A 20023-nucleotide genomic window follows, 5' to 3' on the forward strand; every position below is an offset into this window, starting at 1 on the left:
TGTTGGTCCGATTCCTCTGAAGACATCTCATGATTTGAACTTGGCAGAATAAATGGCAGGTTGCTATTAGTGCAGTGGCATCTGACTCGCCTGTTTGCACCTATCTGCTGTCTTTAGATCATCTGCATAGCTGCAGTTGAATGACGTAACTCTTGATACAATAGAACCGTTGATCTGCTAGACATTCATCCTCCATGGCCATCCAACACTCTGCTGCTGACATCAGTTACCTTTTCTTAGATGCATGTCTTAACTAAGACTAGAGGTGCATCTCTCCCAGTGAATTAATGTGCCTCCACATACCAACCTGGAAATTTCTTTTGACTCGGCACGGTACATACAGTGCCTAGCCTTCTCAAATAGTCACCCATCTGGTACTGGCCAGGCTCATCATTGCTTAACTTCTGTGATCTGGCGGGAACCAGTGTCAACGTGATTGTGTCATTCAACAAGATACATCTGAAGGTCAAAAGTGACCTATTTTTTTTATTAGCATTGAAATGGATTAATAATAGATTATTAACCGTATCTATCTGAATGTTTTTAAATTTTTTTTTTTTCCTTTCTAGGTTGAAGAAGCCATTTCCATCTATAAGGAGTATTCCAAATTCCCTGTCGTGACAAGCGCGAAGCTCAGCTTGTCGTCTTCATCTCCTCAGATTGTAGTCCGCTCCGAATATACACAGCGCGACATCGACAGACAAGAACAAGTAAAGTTTAGTCGAAGCCATATTTTCACGCATGTTGACGGGAATTATTCGCTCATTCATCGAACTCCACCTTCTGAATTAAATAAAGAGTAAGTATATTGAAGATTTTGTGGCAAATTTAAGAACTTGTCGCTTATGGGACCCTGCTGTACTTTCACCTAACAATGTAAGGCAAAAGCTACTTAGAAAATTCGGAAAGAGACAATTTTTATCTGTTCCGAAACTAAGTTGTAGAGCGGTGCTAGGGACCTCAAATTATGGACTGTCCTTTTATGGGTCTTTAGTTAAAATAGTTAAGAGGTCAAAAAGGGTAAAAATTGGAAAAAATTGCGACACCTTTTTGTACATTCATCTTCGTTTATTTTTAATCAGTCCATATGCGTGCCACATTGGTACAGTGGTAACGTCACCAGCTTTGAATGCTACAGTTTTGCTTTTGGTTTCAGTTTCGATTTTAGCTGATGGCATTCAAGTACATTTTACTTTTGAAATCATGACTCTATATAAAATCTGGACAAATTAAAATATTTAAGCATACTTTATGCCCGGGCAGAGCCCCCCCCCTTACTCCCCTGTTAGTACTATCTAAAAAAATAGCACAGTCCCTAAACTGCATAAATACAATTCCCCCACCCAATTTCAGACAATCTACTGGTTGGCCAGTTATGTATCAATTCCAAGAGCGAAAGGAACCTTCTATCATGTCTGAAAATGACACAATAAGCGAGATCCGAGATGCACCGCTGTACATGTTCTCTACCAATCCATTGGTTTGACAACAGGACCATTTCCAGTACACTTAAAATGTATTGCTGGGTTGCCACGAATAACACGGACATGCCCAGGGCGATGAAAACTATTTCCAGTCACAGTTATGATCTTTGGTGTTGACTTTAAAGCAGACTTCAAAGATGTGAGGTGGCATGATGTAGCCCTCACTTGAAACCACACCAAAGTGTACCTGGATGTGCTGATGAGTGTATTGATCCTCTGGTGTAATCAGGTGGCTACTGGCAAAACCAACGAGGCTTCAGGGGTACTATGACTTTGTACCCTGTCCTCCCCTGATCTGAACCCACTGGACTTTGTTTGGCCATACATCGAGAACATGACCTCCCATAACACCAAAGTTGGCCTGGTCACTGCCATCTGCCAAGCTCCTGCCAGCACTTGTGGAAAGGACATGCTCTCAGTTTCGAACCCGTATCAAGGCGGTGATTGAGGCTGAAGGCAACTACATGGAATAGATGTCAGCTCTACTACATAATCAAGTTACCTGAATTGACTTTTTTCAATAAATTTTAAAATAAAACTTTTTAGGACGAGAATCTTATCGTTTCGCCATGTACTGTGTAACCCCTCTCGTGAGAAGGTGGTTAAGGACCCCTGTCTATCTGCATTTTTGGCTCGTGTAGTCTAGTCTTCTCTGAGGTTGTTACATGAAATCTGGTATGCTGAAAGCGAATATCAAAGCAGCAGGCAGGGAGAAAGACACCTCATGTAGACTAATCTACAGTGTTAATTTTGAAACTTATGTACAAATGTTTTTACAAATATCATTCGGTCTTAGTAAGTTTTTTCCAAAGTCTCAAATCTCTTCACACAGCGACAGACGGTTGGATGAGGAAGATGTAAGCGTCATGTCTCTATACGGTCTGTTCTTCTCGAATCCCAACTTCTACTCCAACTGATTAATTTTAGCACGACAATCATATATATAGTGAGGTATGTGGATGGGGTGGAAACTCCCCCCCCCCTCTGCCCAAAATCGAAAGCCCCAGGTCCCTGCGTGGGCAGACAGTGGGGAAAATCTATTGGGCTGGTACACCAATCATTGGCTTTTCTCTCATAAAGAGGTGCTAAAAAAAAAAAAATTAACAAGTCTTGCACTGTCTGCTAAGCGCCAGCCTGTCACATCACTGCAATTGTATTCTTGTGCTTGTTTTACAAGTATTTCCATGAAATGTGCTCCAAACTTAGTGCCTTTGTACCCTATCAATGTAAATACCTTGATTCATCCATGTAGAGGCAAAATCCCACCCATTTTTTTTTTTTTTTTTTTTTTTCTTGTCTTTCCTGCTTTTCTCTCTTAAACTAAGTGACTTAGGGTCAAGATAGTTACATATTACACTTAGATATACATTTACATTCTTGAAACTAATATGAAGGTAAACTGCTACTTCAACTGCTCTACATTTACTAATCCAAGAACTTTCATCTATTCTTTTAACTTGGCCATGCCATTAAAGTAGACTCTTCTGCACACTTTCTGTACTATACAGATTTAATCTGAAATCAACAAAATTAAGCTTTATTTAATAAGTAAATTAAAATTTTAACCACCTCCTAGAGTAAACTTGTACATGCAAATAAGGAAACAATTTGCTAAAATTTCCCGCCCTTTTTTTTTTTTTTTTTTTTTTTTCATGAAACTATTCAAATACACTAAAAATTAGCAAAGTACATCTTAAAGAAATGTTTTTTGCACCCATATCGTGTCATATGCAAATCAGCCCAAATCTTTATTTTATTGATCTGTAAACAAAAATTTTTAAAATCCATACTACGTAATATGGAATATTAAGACTTGTGAAAAGTATCCGATGATCAAAAAAAGTTAGCACTCGTATTTAAAATGCAGTAAGTGTTGTTAATACCAGTTGTGGATATGTCTTCGACAATCATGCGAAAAGTGGCTTTGCTACATCTACATTCCCAGGCTTCACCTTTTCTCTTAGAAGGGGGTCTATTAATAATCGTTTGAGACGCCTCTACTGGGGAATGCCAACAATGCTGCTTGGGCATTTATTGTAGACCCTCATGCACTAGTTTTTCACAACCATGCCTGATCTTGTATTTCATGTGCAAATGCGCAGAACAAAGGTATACTTTGTTCTAGTGTCATAATAGTCAGACTAATAGTCTTTTTTTTTTTTTTTCTTGTCTTTTTTTCTTGTCTTTCCTGCTTAGTGACTTATGACCTATTAGGTCAAGATAGTTACATATTACACTTCAATATACATTTACAATCTTGAAACTAATCTGAAGGTAAATAGATATTTGAAAAGTACATTTATTTTATCAATTATATCCTCTACATGCTATGGTCTACCTGAGTAGTCGTTTGCTGAGTTCTTTGTCATTAGTTGATCAATTCATTTCCTCCTCTGCTCGGAGCTATGTGTTCAACTTGCAACTATAATTGTCATCAAGAGTCACAAACCCAAGACTGTCCTCAAACTAACCCAAAACCCACTGCCACACTTAAACTCCCTGTATGTGTAGTGAAATACTTCCTCTCCATTGTTCTACTAAATTTTTTTCTTAATTCCTAACACTTGGGCAAAGAAGCGTGAATGGTATCACAAACGGTGTATGATTGAAATTTGTTCCCTGTGTATTTTAGATTAACACAAAATCAAAAAATGTTTTGTCCTTGCAAGTTTAGAATTGTATCTTTTTATATTATCAAGTATTTAATATTTTATTTTCACATTAAACAAAAATCAAGTATTTTTTATGAAAATACTTTTTTTTTTTTTACCAATATCTTATATTACAAAAATAATCAGCCGGGGGGAGGGGTCCTTCACCAAATCTAACAGTTTTGACCATTGTTGAGATTATTGACTGAGGTATGGTGCTGGTCCTGTGCATCTAGTGTTATATAAGTTTCATTTTTATTATTATTATTATTATTATTCTTAGGAAGTCTTACTAAAAGTGAGTCTTAGAGAGTCTTATTAAGAGAGATGTTGTGTTCGTGTTATGAAGAGATTCATATATATAAAATGTGTTCATACTTAGAAGTAGAAGCTCTTAGAGTGAGGAGACAGTGTTGAGACAGTCTTAGTGTTCACATTGTAGATATGAGATGTAGAGACATTGTGTATGTGAAGACATTTTAAAACACAGGATATATAAGACATATAATGACAATTTCACTTTACCTTTTGGTAGAATTACAACACAAAGACGACGTTTATAAAAACACATGATGCGTTTATTTCCATGGACCAGTCGGTGGTTTTCTTAGTCAGGAATTCAAAGTTTTACATTTGACGTTTCAAAGTCTCGCTTCCAGACATTCGACTGTCCATCTCTGGACTCCAGACTGTCGTCTGTCGTCCTCACTCTCTCTGCTTAACTCTAAAGTTTCCAACTATATCGAGAACTTCCCATTTTCTATGACGTCATACACATGTTAAAACATGTCTTTCACGTGTTCTGGAAATGCGTGTCCAAAACATTTTCCTTTGTTTACAAAAGGAATTTTAACCTATATTTCCAGTAACCTATATTTCCAATATGTTAAAAACATGTTTATTAAATTATCCTATAGTTGCATTCCTCAATTCAATTTCATAACAGAATTGACAAGTGCACATTCCTTTTAAAACTATTTTATCTCTAATCTAAACAATGGTTTGTTTTTACATTCCATTTTCTAATTCTCTCTTGTAATCTATTTCTAAACCTAAATTATGAGGTTCGAATTTCGTCTATTCTATTTCATATTTACATTTAACTAATTCCCTATTTTTATACTTACATGAAAAGGGAACAGCCCTTATCATGTAACACTAGGTCCATTCCACACAGGCTTTGTATTCTCCCCGTTAGAAAGAGTTAAATTATTTTTAATCACCTGAATCATCATACTATGCTAACTGGACTGCCAAAGCTTTTTTTTTTTTTTCTTAGGACAATGCATTTCCTCTAGGTTGCTGGCTTTTAAAATCCCCTCCTCGTCCCGAGAGGCACATCTGGTTATTGGCAATTAGGCCACTTTAAAGATGTATTAATAAAACACGGTTCTCTTGGGGTTATCCGTAATTTTAACTTTGGATGGAGTGGAAATAAAACCTATAATTGTTTCCTTTGAACTTCTAAACTGAAAATCAGGACGATTGAGTGAGCTTCTCATTTATCATATCAATGATCTTTGTATTAGATTTATGGTTTGTCTATCTAGGGATGCAATTCAAAACAAAGCCCTACACTAAGATCAAATATAACTTTTTCAAATTTTATGAGAAATGTTTATTTTGTATGTTTTCTTTGTTTTTTGTTTTTCTTATATATGGACTACCTGTGACCCGTTGGGTCAGTATATTATGGAATTCATGTATGAGCATGACACTTGTGACGTAACGAAAATAGTTTTTTTTTTTTTTTTTTTTTTTTTTTTTTTTTTTTACATAACAGAAACATTTCTATGAAAGTATATTAAAATGAAAAATCACGGATGGATCACTCAAACATGAAAAAAAAATCCTCCCTATTGGTGTAAAGTTGCCTATTTTTCCGAATAGTCGCTCAAAAATCGAAAATCAAACATAATTTTCTTACGAATCGAACGCAGACGAAAGTCATTGAGCAGCAAAAATGCATATGAACCTACCGATGAGAAATATAAGAATGAAAAACCCATATTGGAATCCTTCAACCAAGTTATAGAAACTTAAAATCTCAAAAATAATTAATAAAACCTGAAGCAAAAAAATAAAACATAAATAAATAAAATAAAACTAATATTGAGACAGATTAGTAAATGTGTCAACAAATTCACCGTTCTCACAACTATTTTGTATCTAGAAATGTAAACAAAAAATAAAAGGAAGGAAAAGGGACGGATGTAGTAGTAATAGTTTTGGATTTTTACAATTATGTTTGTCAACAGGTTAAAGTTGTTTAGTTGTAAGAAAATAGCGACAGTATAGTTGTAATAAATAGTTGATAAAAAAACTCCCACTCTTCCCATGTTAAATAATAATTACGAAATAATAACGTTACTATTTCAGTGCGCAGGTCAAAATCTGCAAAAGTGATTTGTTTACGTTGCTATGGGTTAATGTTTATGCGCAACCGGATGTCATAAACCAGAAAGTGGGTTACATCACTCGTTACAAGGTCATTTGAGTTTTATAATTATACTAGATTACCAGTGACCCGTTGAGTCAGTATGTTGTATTAGCTATAGAATTCATGTATGAGCGTGACACTTGTGACATAAAGAAAATAGTTTTTTTTTTTTTTTTTTTTTTTTTTTTAACAAACATTTCTATGAAAGTATATTAAAAAGAATATAGATTTCTACGAGTCGTTTTGTTTATTCTAATTGATTATTTTTGAAAAAATTTAGTTACTGAATTATAAGTGGTTGGCCATATTTATAGGTAAATGTGCACTGAACAGATACCATAATACTTATACTTCAATTCAAATTTTGATTTTTTTTTTTTTTTTTTTTTTTTTTTTTTTTTACACCGTTCATCTCTGTATTACGTTTAAGTTATTTTAAACCCCACTCTTCCCATGTTAAAATAATTTCGAAATGATGTTAATATTTCAGTGCGCAGGTCATGCGCGCATGCGCAACTGGATGTCATAAACCGGAAAGTGGGTTACATACATTGTTACAAAGTCATTTGAGTTATATTTATTTTACATACAGAATATCATGCCTAACAATGTTTTCCTTTTTATAACTTATAAATTACCAATTATTTTTAATTGTAATATACGGTCCAGGGTTTAAAGCAATAGTGATCATGGGTTCTGATTCAATGCCAGTTGTGCTTAAATCATTTGGTCAATAGAATTAAAAAAATTTTTTTTTTTCTTACCCACCCACCCCTCTTCCATGATAATTCAGTGATCATTCAATTATAGATGGAAGTCAGGGAAAAAAATGCACTTGTGAATTGAAGGAGTTGGGTAAAATTCTTTTTTTAAAGAATAAAAAAAAATTGCATTTCTGTTTGAATCCGAATTTACTGAACCAAATCTTCCAAAAGACTTGACCCATTTACAATTAATGTCTGCTTAATTTTCTCATGATCTTTTGGGCTAGACAATGTGTAGTATCTATTCTGTCCTCTGTCAGTAAAGGAGAGATCCGTCTACACTGAGGTTATTTTTATTTTTGTCTTAGTCTAGAGTGCCCCTTTTTTGGGAACTGGATTTTCCCCACATAAAAAATTGACCAAGTGTTTAATTATGCCATCATGGGGAAGCAAGTAGATGGGGACACTGATTGGTCTGTGAACACCGTATCAGATTGGATGGGTCTTGTATGTGTTGATACCGCAATATTTAAGTGATTATAAATTATATTTAGAGACGCATACACACCTGGAAATGGAAACCTGGCGCTCTATCTTGTTTGGGAGTTTTGCCCATTATTGGTGCATAAAAAATGAGAGGAAAATTACCTATGTGCTGGCATTGGCTGTATTTTTTAATCAGTCTATTTATATAAGATTAGGTATGTGTTTATATTTGTATATACAGAATTTGCTACTAAACAGATTATAAATTATTGAACATAACTGTTAGGTATAAGGGGTCATAAAGTGGGTTATATTTACTCTTATGTAAAGGGAGTGAAAAGGCGAAGTAGAATTCGTTTGTAGAAATAAAGATATTTACTAGTGGGACCTGTGGAAATTCCATAGTGGACTCTTTCATATGTAATATATTGATGTTGGCATTCTGTGGATGTTCAGTATAAACACCCTGGTATTATTTTAGCCTTTTTGTTAAAACTGCGAAAGTATTTATCTAAGCTAGCAGGGAAGCCCGGCATAGTCCAGTCATAAAGTATGTTTAATGATATTTGAATTTATGCAGATTTCATATATACTATTATAGTCAATTTTCTATCTATTCTTATATATTATGAAGTTATGATATAAAAAAAAAAAAAATGTATCCATATGCCTTTGGTGCATCAGCTTGAATTGAAACCAAAACTTATAAAGAAAATATCATTCAAACATTACCGTTTTTGAATATATGGTTGTTAGTTTTACTCGTATAGAACTGATTTAAAGTTTCACCACTCATTTTGCGACCAAATTTCAAACAATTTTTACAGTTCATAGGTCACTTTCTCAGCTCTATTTTGAAAAAAAAATTTTCAATTTTCGTTTGGTAAAACAAAATTTATATAATTACTGTGTTCAAAACTTTCAGAATATGCAACTTCTTCCAACCAGCAGATTCATGTTACCAGATCAGGCTGTCTGAAGATATTGGCTTCCTAATCTAAGACACACTAAACATTGATGCTATTATTTTTTTTTTTTTTTTTTTTTTTTTTTTGTTCTGTATTTTTATTTTGGCTGTATTTTTTAATTAGTCTCTATATAAAATTATGTATATATGTGTATATATTTGTACAAAATTCACTTCTAAACAGATTATAAATTTTTTAACACAACTGCTAGACATAAGGGTCATAAAGTGGGTTATATTTCATTTTACTTTAGTTTTATGCAAATGGATTAAAAAGAGAAAGAATTCAGATATCTTGGATTTGTTAAATTTGAATTAATAATTCCCAAATTTTCAGTTTCTTTGCATATTTTAAAGGGAGACAGTTTCTTTGCATATTTTAAAGGGAGACAGTTTCTTTGCATATTTTAAAGGGAGACATAATATAGGCAATTCCCCCATTTGAAAATTCAAATATTTCAGATTTCATTGAATCTTATCCAGTCATTACACAAATTCAGCAAAATTCACTGAATAGCAACTTTCTGTAAAGCTTAAGTCATAAATTTTAGTTTTTTCTATGTTCAAAATCATATAATGGATTTTGAAAATTGAAATAAGGATTCTAAACATAAGGTTTAGTATCATATCTTGATTTAAATATTTGCAAATGGGACATGCAATCTAATAGTCATTTAGAAAGGGTAGGGAGTCTTCCTAACACCCGTTTCTTTTTTTTTTTTTTTTTTTTTTTTTCCACCTCAACCATGTCAATTAAATTATTGTATATAAACAACTTTGGTCAATGTTAAGATTCTTTCCAACTTCAAAAACTTTAACAATGACGACCTTTTATAGGTTTTCGGGAGTGTTGAAAACGAGTATAACATTTAAAAGTGGCGCAGAGAAATAGTCTTCATGATATGAAGAAATCACTTTTCTGTATAAATGTGAAATGAGCACCCACTTTCTAGCCACCTAGTGATAATTGTTTTTTTTATTATTTATTTTTTTTTTTGTTGTGCTGCCTGAATACCTTTTTGGTAAATTTTTACTTACTTTCCACCTTAACAATCGCCTTTAAAGAATACTTTTGATGCACACATGTACAGAAATGGCCACGACTGATAACAAGGAATTACATTGCTCAATATCTGGAACACTTGTTTACAGCAAATTTAAACGCAATATTCGTTTTCAGCATACCTAAAACTCACAGGTCCTTTTAAAGGTGATTAAGGTGGAAAGTAACGGTTTACCAAAAGCTTTCAGCCAACCCCAAAAAAAACAAATTATCACAAGGTAGCTAGAAAATAGGTGCTCATTTTCTGTTAAATTTATGCAGAAAAGTGGTCCTCACTTTTTGAAAAAGTAATTTCTTCATATCATGAAAACTATTTCTGTGCTATTTTTAAATTTTATATTCGTTTTCAACACCCCTGAAAACTTATAGAAGCCATCATTGTAAAGGTTTTTGGATTTGGAAAGAATCTTGATATTGACCCAACTTTTTAATTTTTTTAATCGATTTAGGAATTTTAAGTAGGATAATCCCTGGAGTGAATGTGGTATTATGGTGACTGGATCCTAGCTAAGGAAAACATGAACTCTTAAGTAGTGACAAGGATGACCATAGATCCCCCATAGATATTGTGTTAAAGATAACTGCAAATCTTGATCATGTTCTGCAAAGTCAAAAACAATATTCCTTTACAAAAACATTAAACTAAACACCATGACCAAATATTTCAAAATATAAAGAACTTGAAGCTTGAAAACTTTTAGCAAAATACCAAATTTGATATGCCATAAAACTAAACTAACCAGCAGGTGCGGTTGGAGCCCACCAATTTGCTGATGACTTTATCAGGCCATCAAAGAATGTCTAAACTAGCAAAGTATATTTTTCAGAAGAGTCTCCATGATGTTAGTGGTGTTGCCTCTACTATGAATGGTACAGTTTAGGATTTATGCTGACGCACCGTACACGATAGATGTTGAAAGCTTTGAATGTGGGAAGACTTTTATACGAGGGCTAGTTTTGCAACCCTCTTTCCAATTGTTTTCCGTTTGCCTTTTTTGTGTTGAAGTGTAAGACCTGTTATTTACTACATGGCAATATAGATGTCGACTTTCTGCATAAGAAACCCTGACTCTTATGTACTGTAGCAAACCACCATAATGTGTACACTAGAATAGGAATAAAATAAGATGAAGCCGAAACATCTACTGTGTTCAGTGTAACATATTCAGTCTTGATTGGACATTTATATATGCTTGGTATATTCACAAGCTATTTTTGCTTGATCTTTAATCGAGACCACAATCTACTCTTGAGGTAGAAAGCTGCACAGTCGTGATTGATACAGATTGCAATTTCATCATTGCATTGCCCTATGGCTGTAAAAGTTGAGCCAAAAGAGTTGAAATGGACTTCTTCAACAAGTTATGTTGAAAATGATAGGGATACAGTCAGAAAGAAGGTAGTTAGCTAACAGGATCTTTGTTTTTGAGGCATTGATCATCATGTCCATGCATTTTGATTGTTGGGTGCAGCTTAGATAAGTAGGTCCTGCAGACGGGCCTCGTTCTAAAAAATCTGAACAGTTAGGTCACGTGATATGTGACACCGGTGCTTCTATCATTGACCCTTTTACGTTGACTTTTCTTGCCTTTGGTTGCAATTATTTATTTAGTTTCACTTCCTCATTGTTTATAGTAATAAATGTTTGAAATTTCTTAGAATTTTGTCTTTAATTCTTTGAATTGTTTAATTTTTTATTTTTAGCTTAACTTGCTTTTATATTTCACCATTTTGTTTTTTTAGTAATAAATGCTTCTCTACCTTAAAAACCGACCTTGTGTCTAACTCTGCTCTCATGGAGAGGCAAGTAAATATGACGGCTGAAAAACGTTGTTCGACCCAAAAGCATTACAGTACATTTAAACCCTGAAGAATTTCCGCCATGCGCCCTTGTTGTTCTAAGTTAACAACTAGCCACTCCTTCTGTTTCAAACTTAAAAAAAAAAAATGCTTTAAAAAAGTAAAAACACTAAAGCTTTTTTCGCTTGTTTTTTTTTTGTTTTTTTTTTGTTTTGTTTTTGTTTTTAAGGGGGGTTTGAGGCGCCCCTATTATCCCAAAGAACCAGCTATGTAAACATTTTGCAATATTTTTCATTTAATTACAAAAAATTTTCTTTACAAGCCATTTTTATTTTAAATTTTCTAAAATGTTTACATTTTGTTTTTAAGTAAAATTAAGAAATTAATTTTAAAGATTGTTTATATCCATCTTCATTCAAAAGATTTTTCGGTAGCTTCATTGGTTAACCTAAATTTTCCAAATGTCAGAACAAGGCTCGTCTGCAGGACCAACTTATCTCAGCTGCACTGATTCTTTTGCTTGAGGTAACTGTTATTAATCTCTATTTGAAGCAATATTGGGAAACTTTGTATGCACGCGCAAAATCTCATGTCTTGAATTGCCTCTGCTCTGATTTTCTTAACTCTCCATTAGTAAAAGATATTTAAAAAATTTTTTTTTTTTTTTTTTTTTAGGTTGTGGAACAAGGAGTCTCCCTCTGGTCGCTTAAGGTGCATCATCCGCAGATTGACCAACCAGAAAGGAGAAGAAAAGGATTACATTGAGGTGAGGAAGATGCTATGCGATAGCTGAGGAGGTTGGTGCATGTATGTAAATAAAACTAGCGATTATGTGCCCTCACATAAGTTTTAAGAATGTATATGAAAACATTTCATCTTCTTTTCTTGTGCCTTTTATAAATGATATATAACTTCCGAAAAATTTTTCGGAGAGAAAGGGCTGACTTGTCTGGATAGATTTTAAATTCTCTATGCCCTCCCCACGTTTTACTTTGGCCAAGCATTTATCACCTGCAACGTCTGCCATTAATATGCATCACTAAAACCTGCAACTTGCTCTGTTTACATCAACGCTTGCACTTGTATTATAGGATTTCTTTTAAATTTTCAGATTTGGGATAAGACTCATAAAGTTTGGAATATTGATGCATTTGCCAAGGAAATCCATGGAAAAATATACGAACCAGATGGTAAGTATAGAAGAAAATCAAAATTAATTTTTTTTATTTTTCACTTCAACTTGAACATGGTTTTTTTAATTCTAATAAAAACAATTACGCTCTTTGGTAAAGACATGTAAATAAGTCTTTATTTTAATTAGTAGAATCTACAAATTCCATTATATCCTTCATCTTTTGTATATTGTGGTCGTGCAGTCTATGGATGTCTGCCACACAGATATTGCGATAATATCCTACCACCTTTTATTAAGTGTATTTGAATAAATGTTATAAAGTGAATAAAATTTAGAACCTACTTCTAAGTCGCATTGTTATGTAGAGGGTTTATCTCCAAAACCCTTATAGGAGTTTATGATATATTACCATTCTTGCATGTTTAGCATGAATGTACACCCTGCAATATTCTTGTTAGACAAAAACGATACTACACTTTGATCCTCGCCTAAAAGCCAAGAAAGTCTATTTTAGTTGGAGTTTCACGTTCTCTACAACAGAAATATCAAATTTTTTTGTATCTTCTGCAATCACCTCATTTAAAAGAAAATGGGTGAAGGTGACAATTTGTATTCGAATATGGAATTACCTTAATGAATTATTATGGACTATCAGAACCTGTGAAAATTCCATGGAATGAGAAATATATATTTAATCAACAAATATCTTTTCATGAAGCTGATATTTTTCTGGGTAGCATAAAGTTTTCTTGTCTGTCTGTCTGTCTGTCTGACACATGAAATTTTATAAATTTTATTTGAGGAATAGGGGTTGAGAAAATAAAAGAAAAACATAGAATAACAGCAAAAAAATGAAGGACCTTTTTGGGAAGGGAATTCTGTTCTCTTATGTAATTAATGGAGTCGAGTAGAAAACATCATCCGTATTTTATAAAGCAAAGGAAATGTCCATTCAATGTTTAGCACGGACGGGGCTGAGAGAGATAAATACTGTGTGTGTCTCTCTCTCCTTTTCCACTCCTTCTGATCTTCCTTTTGTGTTTTAAGGATTTTACAATTAATCAACTCCATAAGAAAACTCTACATTTGTCCCTAGTATACACTCTTTGTACAGTCAAAGGCTTGAGACACACTAATTGGTTGAGTGTCTATGCATCATTAAGGTGTGGGATGGGGTCACTTAATGTTGACTATTGCAGACTAAACTGTTATGGCATGGTCAAATCCTATTAGATCTAATGTAGTCATTTAAAAAGCAAAAAAAAATTTGAGTAGTTGATATTCCATAGATCAGATAAACATTGGCCTTTCTCAGTGCAGTCACCATTATTTGCTCTGCTTAAAACAAATCTGCATGTGTTGTCCTTGCACATATCACCTTGGCTAAAACGTTTTGTTTTTTTTTTTTTTTTAAATCAACTTTCATCATATGACTGCTTTTAATTGTCTGTTTCTATTATTTGACAAAATTGTTCTCTTATGTCTGATTATTCCAAGTTTGACTTATCTGCCTACTGTGTGGGGGGGGGGGGGCTCGTGCTCTCATACTAGCTGTATAAACCCAGCATTGCCAGGTTGAAACGCATTAGCAGGTGGAGAGTTTAGTCACATAAGATACACCAATATCCTTACGATTTTCCTGAATGTGAACCCACGTTTTGAATTTATGGAAGCATAAAACACATCCGTTTTAATCTGAAAATTAAATGGGGAAATAAATCTGATAGCTTAAAGTGGAATAAATCTCACAACTTAAATGAACTTCATTTTTAAAGGCAACTGGGGTTTACTAATAATTGAAAATAAATTATAAATTGAATTAATCAACTTTGTTATGTTAGAAATATTATTCAATTAAAACAATTCTATTACAACAAACAATAACAGTTAAGTATTAAAAATATGTAAATATTATCTCCTGTGTGTTTTTTTTTTGCCATTATTAGCAAATTACTATTTATACAATATTTTAAAATTATTTTGTATGGCAAGCCTGACCTGTTTTGATAATTTTTTTTTTAATTTACCAAAAAAAAAGGCACAGTGCCACTTTGATCTAAAGAGTTATTAATTGGAACAAAATTTACAGGGATACTATGAAGGGAGTTTAGCAGCAAGATGTCTATTAAAATTACACTTTAAACTTCTGTATATCAGAACAGTCAAGGAAGTAGAAACCCAGGACAGAATTCTAAAGTCTAGCAATTTGAGTGAAGATATTTGAGTAGAAGGCTTTCCGGCATTTAGAGATCTCTACTGTGTAGGGGTAGGAATTTTGCTGCTTGTTGGGTTAGTCGGGGGGGTAGTTATGTCGAGGGGGGGGGGACACAAGTGCTTTGAGTTTGTCAGAGTACATTCCATTAAAATTCTTGTAAAACAGGCACAGGGATGCATCATTTCGTTGGATGTGGAGAAAACGTTTAGTTGTTCATTTAAAATACATAAATATGAAAAATCCACTTTTCAACATCCGAACTGAGCCATCAAGATGGCAGCTCTTCAACACACAGAGCTCAAGCTCTTTTTAGAGTTTTATAACAATCAGAAACAAACCAATCTTTTCTTAGATATTGGTTTAAATTTGTATTCAAATCTATAAAACTATTCTGTACTTTAATAATAATATCAACTGATCTTAACTTTATTGCAGTTTCATGGCATCACCGATCAGTAGTAGTGTAGCATTGTAATTTTATATCGGAGAATAATTGTCTGCTGAATATTTAACGGCTGATCTACTATATTAATGAGGAAGTAGTTTTATTCCTCTCTCCAATCAGACATTATAGGACTTTAAGCATGTGCATCACACATCATTCCAATATGGTCATCCTTCCTGCCAATACCTGATGTTTGTTTCCAGAAACTGTTTCATTCAACTCATTTTCCCACATTAATTCCAACCTAACTGACTCTCCCCAAGTCATACTTTGTCAAAAAGGAAAAAAAATCTTCAGAGTAACTATGTAGTATTAATACTAGTATATATGGAATTTAAAAAATTGTTCTATTAGGATAGTGAGATTTAATGGGTTAATGTCTGGCAGTAATCGAAAAGTAAATCTGAAGAATTAACTATGTATAGTAGAGTGGGGACGATTAATCAGAATTGGATCTGAAGAATCGGACATTTGAGGGAATTGGAATCAAAAAATTTTGTGCCTATTGTCCGATGAAAAACGGTTCTTTGTCTTTTTTTTTTTTACTTGATTTTGTTTAAAGCATTACCTTCCATTGCTGGTAATTTAAACTACCAGTAAAACTAAAATCGAGAAAACATCCCTTACAAGTATTTTTACGTTTAGGAAAATATCTGCACATTTAACATGTGGTTTTTGGGTAACTGAGGAAAAATAATAAATCTATAGTTAAATATTTAGAAATTTATAAAGAATCGTAATTAGTAATTGTATCAGAACCGGGAATTTAGTATGGAATTGGTAAGTGTATCAGAATCGGGGGGGGGGGGGATATTGGAATCATCCCATCCCTAATTTATAGTAACATTAATGCCAAAGCTGTTCAAAATAATTATCTATATATTAATACGATAGCGTGTGTGCTATTTATTTTCTGTGTCATGTTACATCCGAGTCGTTTAATTGTTGTGGACTAGAATTTCTTATGAAAAATTCTTGATTAAAATTATTTATAAGCTTTGGATTCGGTTTCAATTATAGCTGATGGCACTCAAGTCATTTATTTTTTATAAATAATCTTACCAATAATTCATAAGTTTTGATTTCGATTATAGCTGAAAGAGTTCAAGTTTATATATATATATATATATATATATATATATATATCTCACACACACATTTTTTTTTTTTTTTTTTTTCATAAGATTTCGTTTCGATTCAAGCTAAGTCATATGGATATATTTTTATTTTGGAAATCGCAATTCTATAATATATAAAAATCGATAGAACATTAACTCTATAATAATATATACAAAATCTACAAGAATTAAAATGATATTTAAGCGTACTTTATGACTGGGCTATGCCGGGCGTCCCTGCTAGCTTAGATAAATACTTTTGCAGTTTTAACAAGAGCTACAATATCAGAGCATCTCTTTATGCTGGGCATTTACAGAATGCCAATGTCAATATATTACATGAGTCTGCTGTGGAATTCCCGCTAGTATCAATTAATGCAATTGTAGAATCAAAGTAATTGTCAATTTATATTTAACAGCTAATTTTATATAAAAATCAACAGTAAATATTAATACTAATAAAGTAGACATAGGAGCTACAGAAAATAAATTTCTAGTGTAGATATAACTATGATGACTAGCAGGGAGACCTGACATTGCCCAGGATTGAATGTAGTTCAACAAATGTGCCTCATTTCCATTACTTTTATCACCGAAAATGGTGAAATTGTTCATTTTTCCATCAAATCGATTGCTACCCTGTTCTTGTCACTGACCCACCACGGTTCACCAGGAGTAAGTTCTCATTCCTCTCCATAGTGACTTTGTCTAAAATACATCGTCATCCACATTACACTAGAGAACCTGTGGATTTTTATAAAATTATTTGTTTATTGGCTTAAATTAAAATGCAAAAGTCGAGTATCATGGTCCAATTGTGTGTTTTTTAAACAGAAACATTTGTAGGGAGAAGGAGTATCGACCAGTCTTCAAATTTATGATGGTGACAAGTCGAAAGTTCTTTCCCTAGCAAGAAAAAACAAAAAGAACATCAGTAAATAGCAACAACTCTGGAACAAATACAAACATTTAAAATAATTTTTTATTTAACCAGAAAGGATTTTTGTGTGAGAGATGTGCAAGTTATAGTAATTCTTGAACATTTGATATCTTCCCATGAGCAGGAAATTAAAAAGATTGAGTTCCATTAATAATGCAGAAAAATGTGTATTTAATTGACAAAAGTTCAGGATCATCATTCAAGAGGAAAAAGACAATTAGTGTAATTGCAAAGCTGATGAAAGTCTTTAATGAGTAAATTAACATAATTTTATGAAGAAAACCCTGTGAATGAAAAATACCAGGAGGGTAAAAGTTTGTGAGCAAAAAATATTCATCCATTGTTTGTGAACTTCATTAGTACAGGGATTGAGTAATTTGTCCATTTTATAGTTTGAACATGACACTTTTACAAGTGCAGATTTTTATGTCTTGTGACGAAGTCTCACATGTGTGATAATTTTCAGCAGTGGCAAATTAGCCTGTGAAAAGCTGTCTGAAAATTGTTGAGACTTGGTGCGGTTTTAACATTCTTGGATGGAGTCTGACACCAGCAACAATTATGGGCGGTGACAATGGTGACTTGTGGAAACCCTGTCTAGACTGGTTTTATTGGCGTGCTGGGCCTTTTGTATTGAGTTTCTAGAATGTTCCAACCTGTTTACTGTCTACATAAACAAATAGACAAAATATTTGTTTGTAAAAGGGACGCATTACAGCTACATTTCTACACACTGACAAAATCAAATGCAGGCAGTTGCAAGGAAACAAAGATAAGGAAAGAATTCAACTCGCTGTTTTTTTCCCCCCAGTTGAAACAAACATTTATTTACAGGTACTTCTAGAATAACACCTTGTCTCTTGTTCAAAAGTCATCTTGTACTCTAATGTGCTTAACAAAACTCTGCCATGTTGAACATGGGGTACTCTGTCTTTGTCCGGCCATGTTTAGGACACGTCTTTCTCTGTCGCTCTCAGGACACATGTGTAACGTTTATTTCTACCCTTCTTGATAACACTTTTCTTTTTATAATCTTTATTCTTTCCTTCTTCCTCATTGTGATGTTACCTTGCACATGGCTTGCTCATTTACATACGTTGGCTGTTGTACAACTGTCTGCACTGTTACAAAACCTTAGAACATTCCCAAACACAAAATACATTTGTGTGATCTTTAAAAAAAAAAAAAATCAGTTCAGCCATTTTGGAGTCTGTGGGAACAAAAATCAAAGTGCTTATATAATATATATATATATATATATATATATATATATATATTTTTTTATTTTTAAAACGGTAATCTACATACATGCACGTTTTGCGGGCCCTACCCCTCTTCAGCATAGCTTGACTTATTAGGATTCAAACTCTGGACCTTATGTATTTCAGTCCAACGTCTTATCCATTACGCTATGATGCCATAGACAATTTACTGTTTGTTTTATCATTGATATATTTACATAGTTTTTTTTTTTTTTTTTTTTTTTTTTTTAAAAAACGATATTGAGGTTAGCGTCTTAAGCTACGCTGAAGAGGGGTAGGGCCCCGAAACATGCATGTACGTAGATTACTGTTTTAAAAATAAATAAAAATATTTGTTTACGTTCAAAATAAAAAATGGGCAATTTCTAAAAAAAAAAAAAAAAAAAAAATCCGATCTTCAAGGTGAAGACACTAACCTCAATATCGTTTAATATATATATATATATATATAATATATATATATATATATATATATATATATATAATATATATATATGATACATTATCTAGATTTATAGGGCAACAATAAAATTAAAGCTTCAGTCCCAATAGAAAAATCTAAAAGTTAATACGTGTTTTTAAAATAAATAGTTAAAACTAAATATTTAGAATAAATCTAAATTATAAAGTTGAAAAAACGGAATTAAATTAAATTTATAGCAGACATATAAATGAATATCTGCTTTGCTGTAAGACCATGTGGTCCCCCCGCTCGACACCTCGTCGTCCATAATGTTTTCCATGATTTTCTCTTCTGTCCGTTTTGTCATCTCTCACATTAATGGCTGTTGAGGGGGGCATGTACAGGTGCACAATATAAGAATAAAACAAAGCACAAACTCCTACATATTCTGTGATTGGGGATCTCTTGTAAATTTGATATTCCCATGAGACTTCCTCCTTTGGAGGAAGCTGGCTCAACCTGCCTAGAGTAAGTGCTGCTAAAGTACAGTACATTCTGCAAATATCAGTTGCACTCTGCATATGTGCATGACAACATCGATCCTCTGGATGCTAAGGTTCATATCTACTGTCAAAACAATGTTCATTAGTCGGTTGACTAATTCATTTTCTGATTTCCTTTGTGCCATAACCTGCCTTCAATTATCTCCAGTTCGCAACTGTCCTCAATCATTGCAAAATGTCTCCAACTGTTGCAAAACGTATTGCAACTCAAACCATATTGACTTTGTCCTTTTGTGTTCCTTGATGAATAACTTCCTATCTATTGTCTGTCTACCAACCCTATTTCCTATACATTTGTTCCTCTGATTTCTCTTTGTTATACTTTTTCCTTTTTTCTAACACTTGAG

The 20023-nt window shown here is 33.1% G+C and overlaps 1 protein-coding gene across 1 annotated transcript in view; it reads left to right on the plus strand.

Annotated features, from left to right (window-relative positions):
• Nucleotides 1-20023, plus strand: part of LOC145294085 (acylamino-acid-releasing enzyme-like) — a 118529-nt gene that overhangs the window by 40876 nt on the left and 57630 nt on the right. Inside the window, exons 2-4 of the mRNA XM_080141145.1 lie at nt 570-799; nt 12271-12361; nt 12707-12785. Of these exons, the coding sequence (XP_079997271.1) occupies nt 570-799; nt 12271-12361; nt 12707-12785 (400 nt within the window). The remainder of the gene's footprint in view (nt 1-569; nt 800-12270; nt 12362-12706; nt 12786-20023) is intronic.

This window comes from Euprymna scolopes, chromosome 15, assembly GCF_053919585.1.
Source record: "Euprymna scolopes isolate OS-2025 chromosome 15, ASM5391958v1, whole genome shotgun sequence".
Taxonomy (NCBI): Eukaryota; Metazoa; Mollusca; class Cephalopoda; order Sepiida; family Sepiolidae; genus Euprymna; species Euprymna scolopes.